This window comes from Phyllobates terribilis, unplaced genomic scaffold, assembly GCF_046119375.1.
Source record: "Phyllobates terribilis strain yellow unplaced genomic scaffold, ASM4611937v1 Scaffold_9__5_contigs__length_417890890, whole genome shotgun sequence".
NCBI lineage: Eukaryota > Metazoa > Chordata > Amphibia > Anura > Dendrobatidae > Phyllobates > Phyllobates terribilis.
Genome location: NW_027362769.1, coordinates 388,598,136 through 388,612,399, shown reverse-complemented (window position 1 = coordinate 388,612,399; position 14,264 = coordinate 388,598,136). Strand labels below are relative to the sequence as shown.

At 46.7% G+C, this 14,264-nt stretch overlaps 1 protein-coding gene across 4 annotated transcripts in view; it reads left to right on the top strand.

The window, feature by feature from the left end:
- Window positions 1-13,365, top strand: part of LOC141162497 (uncharacterized) — a 163,025-nt gene extending 149,660 nt beyond the window's left edge. For all 4 annotated transcript variants that reach the window (XM_073648668.1, XM_073648667.1, XM_073648669.1 and 1 more), the window contains 2 exons: window positions 858-918; window positions 11,734-13,365. In XM_073648668.1, the coding sequence (XP_073504769.1) occupies window positions 858-918; window positions 11,734-11,821 (149 nt within the window). In that variant the 3' untranslated portion in view covers window positions 11,822-13,365. The remainder of the gene's footprint in view (window positions 1-857; window positions 919-11,733) is intronic.
- The last annotated feature ends 899 nt before the right edge of the window (window positions 13,366-14,264 follow it).

Here is a 14,264-nt window from a genome sequence, read left to right as displayed (position 1 = left end):
TGCGGATGGTACCCGGGTGTGGAGGAGAGGACTCTCATCCAGACCCAGGTACCATTAAAAAAAAAGAATAAAATAAAAAATATATATATTCTCACCTTCTGACGGCCCGCGCTGCGTCCTGCCGGCTTCCCGCGCACTTCGCGGTTGAATGAAGGACCTTCGCTGACGTCAGAGTCATGTGACGGGTCACGTGACGCTGACGTCGGAAGGTCCTAAAGTCTTCACTGCCGGCAGCCGGGACCGATGAAGCAGGACACCGGGGGCCATCAGATGGTAACGTATAGATTTATTTTTTATTTTTTGACATTCACACACTATATAAATCCATGCCGGTTGCATGGATTTATATAGTGTGAAGTTGACAAGCACTTTCCAAGTGATGCTAAAATCGCTTGGGAAGCGCTTGTCAACCCGCATGCGGAAATGAAAGTGAAGAACGCTTCACATCCGCATGTCCCTGGCAGGAAACCGCATGTACAATCCGCATGCGTTTTTTCCTGCCAGAGAGATGCAGAAACGCTCAGGAAAAAATCCTGAGCATTTCTGCATCGTGTGCACATACCCTTAATGCGGTTTTTAATTGACACGTTTCGAAGCACATACACTACTTCCTCAGGATACAACCACAACAGGTTCTACAAAATGATGACAGATCCCTGGAGATAATGGCAGTGCCGGATAACTGGGGACATTACAGGAGACTGGTGGGGGCGGCTCATCCTATGGGGGATAAATCTGTAGGGATCACGTCATTATACCATAAGGAGCTGAATATTCTTAGTTTCTAGAATATTTTTTTAAGTGATATTGTAACTGTGAAGTTTAATTTCTACTGAATCCATCTTATTCCGTTTCAGGTGAAAGAAAGCGAAGCAGTTTTCAAAACGCAATAAAAGACTTTGCAAGCTTCGATAATTGGTAAGTTCCTGTTCCTCCTGACATTGTACAGTAGATGACGCCGTGTGATCAGTGTTACCTGTGACGGCCGAAGAGGAGACAGTCAGTGATCACTGAGACATCTGTCTACACTGATATCAGCCGTTCTACAATGTAAGGACTGTGTCTGACATTTCTGGAGGTCTATGGGGGGCTGCTGTGGTTTCTCCAGTGAGGAAATTAGTGGGAGACTGAGCTGAAAATTCTGAAGATAACCTTGTTATATATTTCCTATCAGTGACTGCACATATTTTCCGGATCACCCCTTTCTTTAGATTACAAGCTCATAGGGTCAGGTCCTGCTTTGCTTTCACTGTGAAATGTTACTTGGCACTAACTGCAATGTGGTAAAAAATGGTGGTGCCATGTATATGAAGTTTAATGTTACAAATACCACATGAGGATAGGTGATAACTAACCTATGGGTGTCCGGCTGTTGGAGGTCCCACTGATTATGAGAACCATGTTTTCTATGTCCACACGCATGCAACCAATGCTTCACTCTCTATAGAGTAAAGTCCTGAAGGACCCAGTGGTTGAACCCAAGTGATCGGCAAGTGATCACCTAACCTATGGATATGTAGTAACTAGTGTTGAGCAAGCACTAAAATGCTCAGGTGCTCAAAGCTCGGGCCGAGCTCACCATGATACTCGGGTGCTCGACCCGAGCAACGAGCCCAATGTTAGTCTATGGGAGACCCGAGCATTTTTGCGGCGGCACCCCCGGCAGTCTGTAGAAAGCCTAAAAAGTGCCCAAAACGATAGTGACAGTGCTCAAATGACATGGGGACAGCATGGGGATCGCCCCAGGAAGCATTTCTGACCCCCAGGTCACTGCTGTCAACAAAGTGGTCAGAGGTATTAAGCCACTTTTAAGGGCTCACAATAGAACGTTCAAAAACAAAACTGAAACAGTTTTCCTGTGAAATATATTAAGGAATTTCCTTTCCAGGGTAAAGACTTGTGTATAAGGTAAAATAAATGACCAAAAACAAAAATACTCCTCCACACCTTGGGCTATGTTCACAAGTAGCATATTTTATGCATTTTTGCACTTTTGTATTGCTTTCAACTGTGACAAATGCATTCACCGGGAAATGTCATTTTAACATTTTACAATCTTATCTGGCTATGTGCTGTGTGACACATACATACAGTGCTGAAAAGACATGGGAACAGCATGGGGAAGACCCCTGGAAGTATCTCTGACGCCCAGGTCACTGCCTAAAAGTGTGCCCATCAGAAGTGATCCTTGCCGCATCAGAAGATGCAGACTTGCAACTATCCCCATGCAAGTCCTTGTCCCAGGGCAGTGTTCAATTGTACCTCCCCCATTCCTTGCAATGCAAGCGCAAGTATGCAGCCTGACACCCACCCACCCCCAGGCTGCAATACCATACTGCTAGCTTGCACTTGAAATGGGGCCTTTTAGTTTGGAGGAGGCCGAAGCTGGCCACTACCTTATGGCTGCTTCAGCAGCGAGGTATCCATACTCAGTCCCCAGCCGCCCGGCGTCCGGGTGTCCACGCTCGGTCCCCAGCCACCAGGGGGCAGCCGGGTGTCCATACTCGGTCCTCAGGCGCCCCTATTTCTCCTGTCAACTTCCCCCACACTTTTCTTAGCCTTGCCTGCTTTAGGGCAGCATTGGACGAGCCCACCAGAGAACCAGACTCCTCCGGTGTCTCCACCATGTCATGGCTGCATCGGCGGCCTGGTAACCATACTCAGTCCCCAGCTGCCCGGCGGCCAGGTGTCCACGCTCGGTCCCCAGCCACCAGGGGGCGGCCAGGTGTCCATACTCGGTCCCCAGCTGCCCCAAGGCCGGGTGTCCATACACGGTCCCCAGCCGCCTGGGGGCGGCCGGGTGTCCATAAACGGTCCCCAGCCACCGCTATTTCTCCTGTCAACTTCCCCCACACTTTTCTTAGCCTGGCCTGCTTTAGGGCAGAATTGGACTAGCCCACCAGAGAACCAGACTCCTCCGGTGGGCCCTGGCTTCTCGATCAGGGGAGTTGAGAGTGCCAAGGTGAGGAGCATGATGATGATGATAGAAGTTAGCATCTGCTTTGTTTTCTTGGAATGCAAGCGCATATATGTAGTAGCGGCTAGGCCTGAGGTGGTCAGCATTTTGGCGCATATCCTACCTCCTCCGAGGATTGCTGGATGCTTTCCTGCTACTATCCCAGTTCTATGACTCCCGTTAAAACAAAGCTTCAGGTGATGAATGATGGATGAGATGGTGGCAAAGGAGAAAGAGCAGGAGGAACAGGGACCATTTACATCAATATCAGGCCAGTCAACCACACATGTCTTGTAGGATATGTTTCAAGGAACTGCAATGCCCCTTGAAACAGATGTGGATTACAGCATACTAAAAACCTTCTACCCATTTTTGGGGAGTGGGTCTCCCTTAGTGTTCGCCTATGCATTGAAAAGCAAAAGCTGACTAAAATTAGGAGGAAATGCAATGCCCGTTGGAAGAGTCGTGGAGGTTAGAGTTAATTAAAAACAATATTTCAATGCCCCTTGGAAGAGCTGTGGAGTTCAGAGTGGTTTAACAAGACGGTTTTAATGCCCCTTGGAAGAGACGTGGAGGTCGCAGTAGCTTAACAAGATGGTTTTAATGCCCCTTGGAAGAATGGTGGAGGTCGCAGTGAAATAAAAAGACAATATCAATGCCCCTTGGAAAAGTGGTGGAGGTCGCAGTAGCTTAACAAGACGGTTTTAATGCCCTTTGGAAAAGTGGTGGAGGTCGCAGTAGCTTAACAAGACGGTTATCATGGCCCTTGGAAGAGACGTGGAGGTCGCAGTAGCTTAACAAGACTGTTTTAATGCCCCTTGGAAGAGACGTGGAGGTCGCAGTAGCTTAACAAGATGGTTTTAATGCCCCTTGGAAGAATGGTGGAGGTCGTAGTGGAATAAAATGACAATATCAATGCCCCTTGGAAAAGTGGTGGAGGTCGCAGTAGCTTAACAAGACGGTTTTAATGCCCCTTAAAAAAGTGGTGGAGGTCGCAGTAGCTTAACAAGACGGTTTTAATGCCCCTTGGAAGAGATGTGGAGTTCAGAGTAGCTTAACAAGACGGTTTTCATGCCCCTTACAAGAGTCATGCAGTACAGCATATTAAAAACATTATTCCCATTATTGAGCATTGGGTTTCCCATAGTCTTTGCCTATGCCTTCCAAGCAAAAGCTGCCAAAAATTAGGACAGAGGAACTTGCACTGCTGGCAAACAAGAGCCATGCAGTACAGCATATTAAAAACATTATTCCCATTATTGGGGAGTGGGTCTCCCATAGTCTTTGCCTATGCTTTCCAAGCAAAAGCTGCCAAAAATTAGGACAGAGGAACTTGCAATGCTGGCAACACGGCCCACGGTCACCCTGGTGGTATAATGGTGGTGGAGGCTGAGGATAAGGAGAAGAGCAAAATACAGCAGAAATGAGGAAGCGTATACCCATGTGTGGGTGTGAAGCGGTGCATGGGAATACACCTCCCGAAATAACACAGTGGATTTGACTTTATGTTACTCTGCTGTCATTTGGTGGTGATGAGAAGTCTGGCCCAATCCAGCCCTTGTTCATTTTGATAAGGGTCAGCTTGTCAGTATTGTCAGTTGACAGGCGAGTGCGCTTATCAGTTATGATTCCCCCAGCGGCACTAAAAACACGCTCCGATAACATGCTAGCGGCAGGGCTGGCCTGGACCTCCAAGGCGTACAGAGCGAGCTCATTCCAAGTGTCCAGCTTGGATACCCAATAATTAAAAGGCACAGAGGAATCACGGAGGACTCTGGTACGGTCGGCAAGGTACTCCCTCACCATCTTTTGAAACTTTCCACTCCCTGTGAGAGTACCCCGCACCTCAGGGCCTGTAAGCTGGGCGGGTCTCAGAAAACTGTCCCAGAATGTTAACAGTGTTCCCCTGCCTCTGCTGGATTGGAGTTGCATCTCTCTCGCCTGTTTACCTTGGTTGGTCAACAAACTGTGACCTCTGCCGCAAGCATGTTCAGATAGGAATTTTTTTAACAGTTCTGCAGCAAGGGCCTTCTGGTACTGCCCCATTTTTGTAGACTTCTCCACCTCAGGAATAAGAGAGTGAAAGTTCTCCTTGTAGCGGGGGGTCTAAAAGTGTCACCAACCAGTAATGACTGTCACCCAACATTTTGACAACGCAAGGGTCACGGTTAAGGCAGCGTAACATAAAGTCAGCCATGCGTGCCAGACTGGTAACGGGCAAGACTTCCGTGTCCTCACCAAGATGACGACTTACCATGCTCTCCTCCTCCTCCTCCCCACTGTCCTCAGGCCACTCACGCTAAATTGACTGTATGACAGTTATACAGGTACTACCGTCTACAGAGCATGATACCAGCTCCTGTTCCTCCTCTTCCTCTCCCTTATTGTCCCCCAATGCACATTGGGATGAGATGAGGCTGGGCTGTGTGTAATCACCCGCTATGGCTTCTTGATCCATCTCATCATACTCTGGCAGCAATGCCTCCTCTTTAATTCTCTGCAGAGAGCGTTGCAAAAGACAGACAAGTGGGATGCTGACGCTAATGATGGCGTCATCGCCACTCACCATCTTGGTGGACTCCTCAAAGTTTGTCAGGATGGTACATATGTTTGACATCCAGGTCCACTCCTGAGGTCTTATGTGTGGAGTCTGACCTGAATATCGATGGCCTTGTTGCAGCTGGTACTCCACAACTGCTCTCTTCTGCTCACAAATCCTTTGCAACATGTGGAGGGTAGAGTTCCAACGTGTGGGGACATCACACACCAGTCGGTGTGCTGGAAGCTGCAAACGCTGCTGCAACACAGCAAGGGCGGCGGAAGCTGTAGCCAACTTCCGAAAATGAGCTGACAGGCGGCGTACTTTGACGAGCAGATCTGGCAACTCGGGGTACGATTTAAGATAGCGCTGAACCACGAGGTTAAGCATATGAGCCAGGCATGGTACGTGTGTGATCTCGCCTAGCCTCAGAGTCGCCACCAGGTTCCGGCCATTGTCACACACGACCATGCCTGGATGTAGGTTCAGCGGTCTCAGCCACAGATCTGCCTGCTTTTTCACAGCTGTCCACAACTCACAAGCAGTGTGAGGTTTAACACCTAAGCTTATGAGTTTCAGCACAGCCTGTTGCCGCTTGGCTGAGGCAGTACTGCAGTGCTTCCAGCTTGTAAATGATGTGGTGATATCTGAGATGGAGGCTGAACATGAGGAGGAGGAGGAGGATGATGCGCAGGAGCTGTACACTGTGGGGGCAACTCTGACTAACATAGGGCCCACAATCCTCGGTGTGGGGAGGATGTGTTCTGTCCCAAGTTCCGACTGGGTCCCGGCTTCCACTATGTTTACCCAGTGTGCCGTCAGGGAGATGTACCGTCCCTGGCCACAAGCACTTGTCCACGTGTCCGTTGTCAGGTGGACTCTCCCAGTAACTGCGTTATTGAGGGCACGGCAGATGTTTTGGGACACGTGCTTGTGTAGTGCGGGGATGGCACACCGGGCAAAATAGTGTCGGCTGGGGACCGAGTACTGAGGGACGGCCACCGCCATAAGGTTGCGGAAGGATTCCGTCTCCACCAGCCTAAAAGGCAGCATTTCCAACACAAGCAGTCGTGAAATGTGCGAATTTAGGACTGTGGCCTGTGGGGCGTTAGCTGCGAATTTCCGCTTTCATACAAAGGTCTGGGATATGGACAATTGAACGCTGCGGTGGGATGTGGACGTTGATGCGGTTTCTTGAGAAACTGCCATGACAAGTGAAGAATGAGAGGGGGGGTCATCTTTGCATGCAGTATGGACAGGGGATTGCCTTGCACGCACAACAGGGGGTTCTATTACACGCACAACAGTGGAAGAAGCAGTGGTGACACCCGCTGACACTGGTCGTGGACCCTGGGGTTCGCCCCACAAAGTCGGGTGCTTTGCTGACATGTGGCTGATCATGCTGGTGGTGGTCAGGCTGGTAGTTTTGTCACCCCTGCTGATGCTGGCATGGCAGGTGGTACAAATGGCCTTTTTGAGGTTATCAGCAGAGTCTTTAAAAAAATTCCAGACTCTGAAAGACCTACCGGTTATACTGGCAACATCCCACGTGTTGGTGTTACGGGGAACTGTTGCCCGCCTTCTGTGTGCGGCCACCACACTGCTTCTTCCTGCCTGTTGGGGTACTCTGACTCCCTTCCCCTGTGTGCTGCTGGCCTCGCTCTGCGTGTCCTCCTGCCACGTAGGGTCAGTTACTAGATCATCCACCACCTCCTCCTCTTCCACTTGCGCACCACGATCCTCCTCCTCACTTTGTGGCAATTGTATCTCGTCATCGTCCACCTCTCATGACAAATTGCCAGCGTCGACTTCCTGTGGCCGTGGCTGTTCAAATATTTGGGCATCGCTACATGGGATCTCCTCTTCCACCACTTCAAGTGGAGCAGGCGAGGGGCACAAATATGGAAATGGACCAGTGAACAGCTCTTCAGAGTGTCCAAGTGTGGGATCAGTTGCTGTCTGACGACACTCGGCATGGTGGGAGGAAGGAGCATCAGGGTGAGGAGGAGTATGCGGTCGAGACTCATGGCTACTAAAACTTGACCGTGTGGAAGACAGACCGGAGGTGGTGGTGCCCAGGTAACTGGAAGTATTATCTGCTATCCAATTAATAACCTGTTCACACTGATCAGTTCGCAATACTGGTGTTGTTGTGTGCTTCCCTAGTAATTCGGTCAAGAAGTGGGAGCGAGAAGATGTGGCTGTTGGTTGTGGCACATTTTCACCTTGGGCACGGCTCCGTCATCTACACTCACCATCACCAGAACGTTCAGTTCCACGTCTCTTGCCATGCACCTTGCCCATTGTAAATTAAGTAAAATAGCTTACACTTGCAATATCAATGGAAAAAGGGTAATAAAAAGGAGATTAGAAACGTAGAAGAGGAAAACCACAGTTCTATTTCTCTGGCCTACACCAGACTCTTTTAAACAGATATATTGGTGTCTGAACAGTCAGGGAGACACTATTACAGGTTTTTTTTATGGAAAAAATGCCAAAAGCAGGATAATACAGAGATTTGACCCGTGGAACTGCAAAACCACAGTTCTCTTTCTCTGGCCTACACCAGACTCTTTTAAACAGATATATTGGTGTCTGAACAGTCACAGACACACTCAATTTTTTTTGTGGGGGGGGGTGGGATACCAAAGGTTAATAAGACGCGTATATGTACAGTCTGACTGAGGAAAAAAAAAAATACAGGATTTAGATGAAAAAAAAAAGGATTTTTCCTGGCCCCTGAGACCGGGGGATAAGTCTAGCAATTTGACCAACAGGAGCACACAGGACTGTAATGCAGCGTTTTCTGGTATAACCACTGCGTCTCCTATACAGCCTGCCTGCCTGATATCTGGGATGCATATTAGTCCTGATAAGGACTGTTTGTTTGATTTGGCAGGCTTTAGAGACCCTACACTACCTATTTTGCGCTATATATCTCTCCCTAACTCAGCAGCACTCTCCCTACACTGTCTGATCCCGGGCGACTGTGCCCAGTTTTAAATACTCGAGATGACGCTGTGCCGCCAGCCAATCACTGTAATGCCTACAAACAACATGGCTGCGGCATTACAGTGACTGGCTGGCAATCCCTGCATGTTCATTGGCTCTGTAAAGAGCGCCAAACATGCAGGGCGGAGACCCGAGTTCACACCTGAGTAACCCGGAAATGCTTGGTGCTCGCCGAACATCCCGAGTAGTGAGATGCTCGGGCGAGTACCGAGCAGTGTCGAGCATGCTCGCTCAACACTAGTAGTAACCTGTCATGTTGGGAATAATCCAAAATAACTCAAAAAAAGAAAAAAAAAAGAAACCAGTTTGTCAACTGAGAAAAATAAATAAATCTCTGATTTGTTTGGGTGGGTGACGGCCACCATCAGAGTCAACAGTTGGAATTTGTTTCATGAGTAGAGCACAGTAGGGAACTGTTGTGGGCACGGCTTGCAGAAATCTCATCCAGAACATGATTAATCATCCAGTACAGATTTATATATGTTAAAACAACCTTCCCAATCCCGTCATTATCTGGATACAGGCTGTGATTTCTTCACCTTTTCTGGTCTTGTATCAGTCTCCACCGCAGCTCCATTCCTAGTGATGGCACAGACAGTGTAGGGGACAGTGACTACTACCACAATCCCTCTGGACACCTCTGTTACACATTGCCTTTAGATAATAAGTTGAATTTCAGCAATGTTGTCACTTATGGTCCTGTCCTGACAATCTCTGAGGCCGACCAGCGAACCAATAGGTAGACGAGTTCAACTACCAATGAGCAAACTAGCTGCTCTACTGTCTTTGTAAACTGCTCAGGTGCTCTATACAATGAACTGACCCCTGTTGTTGACCCATCATTACTCCATTGTTTAACCCATTGATGTTCTTCTTCAATTGACAAACGGAATTTTTTTTTAGGACAATTCTACCTGCCTAATGAATCTTCTTCACTTCCTGGACTTGATCTTTTCTATCTTTTGATTCTGATTTTGATGCGACTTGTGCATGGTGTTTTCTCACCTCGTTGCATAGTCCAGCAGCTACTCTGTGGATGCAACCCAAGGGCTCCTGCCGCGAAAGCCAAATCCTTTTATAGAGAGCTCCGTGGCCTGTTACACAGAGTGGCTTGTGCAAAGTCTATCCATGAGCAACTGCTTAAATTGACAGGTTTTCTTACATAGACATAGAGGGCAGCACGGTGGCCCAGTGGTTAGCACTGCAGCCATGTAGCACTGGGGTTCTGGGTTCAAATCCCACCAAGGACAACATCTGCAAGGAGCTTGAATGCTCTCCCCGTGTTTGTGTGGGTTTCCTCCGGGTTCTCCGGTTTCCTCCCACACTCCAAAGACATACTGAGAGGGAATCTAGATTGTGAGCCCCAATGGGGACAGTACCCATAATATCTGTAAAGCGCTGTGGAATTAATGGCGCTAATAAGTGAGTAAAATAAATAATAAATAAATAATAGACAAGTGTTTAAAAAAGAAAAGATGGAAATATCCACTGTTCAGCAGAAGGGCAGAATAAGAGGCAAATCAAGAGCTTTGTACAATCAGTATAAAAAAACAGTAATTACAAATGCTTGTGAATATCTTCTCCCACCTCATCGGCTAAAAAAATGGATGGTCCGGGCTTTTCTTGAGATATCATTATATGCACTTTTATTTAAGTCACTTCTCTTTAAAGTGGCGCCATGGTTCATGAGTTTTGCTTAATTTAAAAGAATTCTCTTCACTTCTGTCTATTATCTTTACACCTTTTTAGAACAAAACGTTGCACATTCCGTCAACATGCCGCACGCAACTCTATTATTTGCATAAAAATTTCTGCTGTAAATAAAATTTTACTGGAGTATATAAAAAGTATATAAAAAGGGGACTGGAATATATAAAAATGTTACGACTTTTTAAAAAGTCGCAACTGATGAGTCAGTTGCAAACTTCTGGATTACAAAACAAAGCCGAAAATAGAGAACCTAAAAACCAGCTGAAGAAGTACAAAGTAGACTCCAAAAAATGCGCAAATTAAAAGAAGAATGTTATGCAAATAAAAAACAGGCCTAAAACACACAAATGAAAATAGCGCAAATGTAATAATAAATCAGTCTCTTTATAGTGCACCTGATAAAGGGACCAGTATTGTTATTTTTGCAGATAGATTACTTTGAGATGATCTGACAGATCTGTAATATGTATCTGAGTATGAAGCATCGAAGCAGCGATTCCCAACATTCAAAAATGTTTTCCATAAACCACGTATTCTCCTGTTCCTTATTGTCCCCGGTGACTGTCTGGCCTCCGCCGTGCTCAGTATGTGCCTGATACATTCAACGGCTATTCTCTCATGATTGTTCAGTCCTCAGTCCTTGTGCTCCGTCCTCAATGGCCAGAGAGTGTCCTTTGTACATTTAGAGTATGAGATGTTAAATGGGACCTGAATTCTAGAATTCAAGGTGGTAACGTATTTTTCTTGCGGAGAGTTCCAAGACGGTGTAAGGAGACTTGTAGGCATCTTCAGAGAGGAAGAGGATGGGAACTCTAGTTCCATCTGTTGGGAATACCAAACCTTTAACGAGCCTTGCCTCATGACTTAGGACCCCATGTCACAGGACTCACATCTAGCCAAATTACCTCCTGCTTTGCACCGATGATCGGCAAGCACCCCAAAACGCGTGTCCGCAAATGGAGTGTCTGGTTTAGCTTCTTATCCTAAGTCATGTAGCAAGACATGTTCAATGGTTGACATTGATTTTTGTGATTGCTACATCCAATAGGTGGAGCTAGCCTTCAAGTCATGTTCCTCACTGAACTGGATATTTGCATATTGAAATTACCAGAGTAGCATTGCATGGCTTCTTATGCCGGCTTGACGAAATGTTTCCACTTAGACCTGATGTCATAGGCCTCTCTCCTAGCCAAATGAGAACTCCTGCTTTGCACTGATGAGGAGTAAACACCTGAAACCTGCGTCTGCATATGGAGCATCTGGTATGGCTTTTTATCCTAATTTAAGTGGCAAGCCTCCATTTAAGGGTCAATGTTGACTTTTAGGATTGCTTCCCCAATAGATGGCACTATAGGTTCAATCCTCTTCCTCTATGAAGAAAATATTTACATATCTGAATCCTAGACTGACGTCTGTATACAGAATAACCTCGACATGATGAGGAGCAACATCCTGATCATTTTAGATATAGAAATAAGGCTTAAAAAGAAAAATAATAATCTGTATTTTCTTGTAGGCTAATAGAGCAGCAGATGATGTTACTGAGGATACCGAAGCAAAAAGAAGCACAATTCTTGACTTTTCAGAAAGATGGCGGAAGCTGATGTGATTCTTTTATCTTATCCAGCGATTATTAAACAGCGATTGGGTTACTTACTCTACACACTGTACCCTAACTGTTGTGAATTTATAGAAATAAGTTGTTTTATTTAAAATATGTTACTGTAATGAAGTTACCTGTAGCTATATCTATAACAGATTAATCCTAAAGAACAATTTCTCAGTTTATACCATTTTATAAACTGTTACTGTGTGCAGATATTACTGTTATATACATATTGTTACGCCCCCTACTGTTCTATTGATTCACTGTTAAGGTGCACAATGCACAGAATTAATTGGCCGCCATTATTGTCGATCAAACTTCCAGACAGCAGTGTATGAGGAATTTGACAGAAGGAGATTACTTCTTCAGTCAGCCTATCGCCCAACCACAGCACAATAGTTTGGTGTCTCTGGTTTCCTTTGGCAATTTAAGGCCTAATAACGGCCTCTGTGTCTACCATGTACTGTTGCCTAGTAGATTCCTCCGGAGGTATTTATAAAACTGATAGGATTAGGTAGTGCACTAGGTTATGGATTAGATACATAACAAATTCAATATCACTGTACACCTGGCAGCATCTCCTCTGTAAGCCATAAGCAAGGAGACAGTTAGTCTACCATAGACCAAAGGTTCTCTACATGTTTCCTGATTAGCATAGAGGTGATAATATAGGCGAGGAGAGATAATTGGCCCCTGAGGTAGACTGGTTGTCTCTACTCCATACCAGGGACATCACATAGCAAAGGCAATGCTACATTTCTATGCGACACCTATAGTAGGCTGATATCAACACCATGCATGGATATTTGGAAACCACATCAATATATATACAGTACAGACCAAAAGTTTGGACACACCTTCTCATTTAAAGATTTTTCTGTATTTTCATGACTTTGAAAATTGTACATTCACACTGAAGGCATCAAAACTATGAATTACCACATGTGGAATTATATACTTAACAAAAAAGTGTGAAACAACTGAAAATATGTCTTATATTCTAGGTTCTTCACAGTAGCCACCTTTTGCTTTGATGACTGCTTTGCACACTCTTGGCATTCTCTTTGGGTATTAATTTCTTGAAATGCATCTCTTATGTAATTTTTCAAATCACTGACACTTTTTGGTTTTCGACTATAAACTTTGTCCTTGAGTATTCCCCAAAAGAAAAAATCCATTGGGGTCAAGTCTGGTGAACGTGCCGGCCAATCAAGTGGGCCTCTTCGGCCAATCCATTTATTAGGAAATGTTTCATCAAGATACTCGCGGACGACTCTTGAATAATGTGGAGGGGTCCCATCTTGATGGAAACAAAGGTCATTTGAATTAGGCTGTTGCTGTAACTGGGGAACAACTTGATTCATTAGAATTTCGAGATACTTATCTCCTGTGACTGTTCCATCTAAAAATATTGGTCCTAAAACACCAAAACTTGAAATACCACCCCAAACATTGACACCAGGCTCATTTAGTTGTTGCTCTAATGTTAAATGCATGTTCTCATTATACCAGTAAATACAATTATGTCTGTTAATATGGTAATACTAGATGGTGGCCCGATTCTAAAGCATCGGGTACTCTAGAATATGTATGCGGCAGACCGGGCTCGACTAATCAGCGAAGCAGTATTTAAATGGGTTGTGCACTACTTTAAATTATCCCCCCAATGTATCCCCCCGGGGCCCCTAATGAATTTTCGAGGACCGGGGAGCGAGGCCGCCGGTCGGGGTACTTCTGTTGCGAGCAGCCGGGAGATGACTGGCTAGCACAGGGTGAGCGTGTGAGGAAGATGACCAGCTAGCACAGGGTGAGTGGGTGAGCGTGTGGGGGTGAGCGTGTGAGGGTGAACGGGTGACGGTGTGCGTGTGAGGGTGAGCGTGTGAGGGTGAGCGTGTGCGTGTGGAGGTGTGCGTGTGAGGGTGAGAGTGAGCGTGTGCGCGTGTGAGGGTGAGCATGTGAGGGTGAGCGTGTGAAGGTGAGTGTGTGATGGTGAGCATGTGAGGATGAGGGTGAGCGTGAGAGGGTGAGTGTGTGGGGGTGAGCGAGTGAGGGTGAGCGTGTGGTCGTGAGCGTGTGAGGGTGAGCGCTTGAGGGTGAGCATGTGAGGATGAGCGTGTGAGGGTGACGGTGTGAGCGTCTGAGGGTGTGCGTGTGAGCGGGTGAACGTGTGAGGTTGAGAGTGTGAGCGTGTGAGGGTGTGCGTGTGAGGGGGTGAGGGTGAGCGTGTGAGGTTGTGAGCATCTGAGGGTGTGCGTGTGAGCGGGTGAGGGTGAGCTGGTGAGGGTGAGAGGGAGAGTGTGAGGGTGAGCGTGAGAGGGTGAGCGTGAGAGGGTGAGCGTGAGAGGGTGAACGTGTGAAGGTGAGCGTGTGAGGGTGAGCGTGTGAGGATGATCGGGTGAGGGTGAGCGTGTGAGGGTGAACGTGTGAGAGTGAGCGTGTGA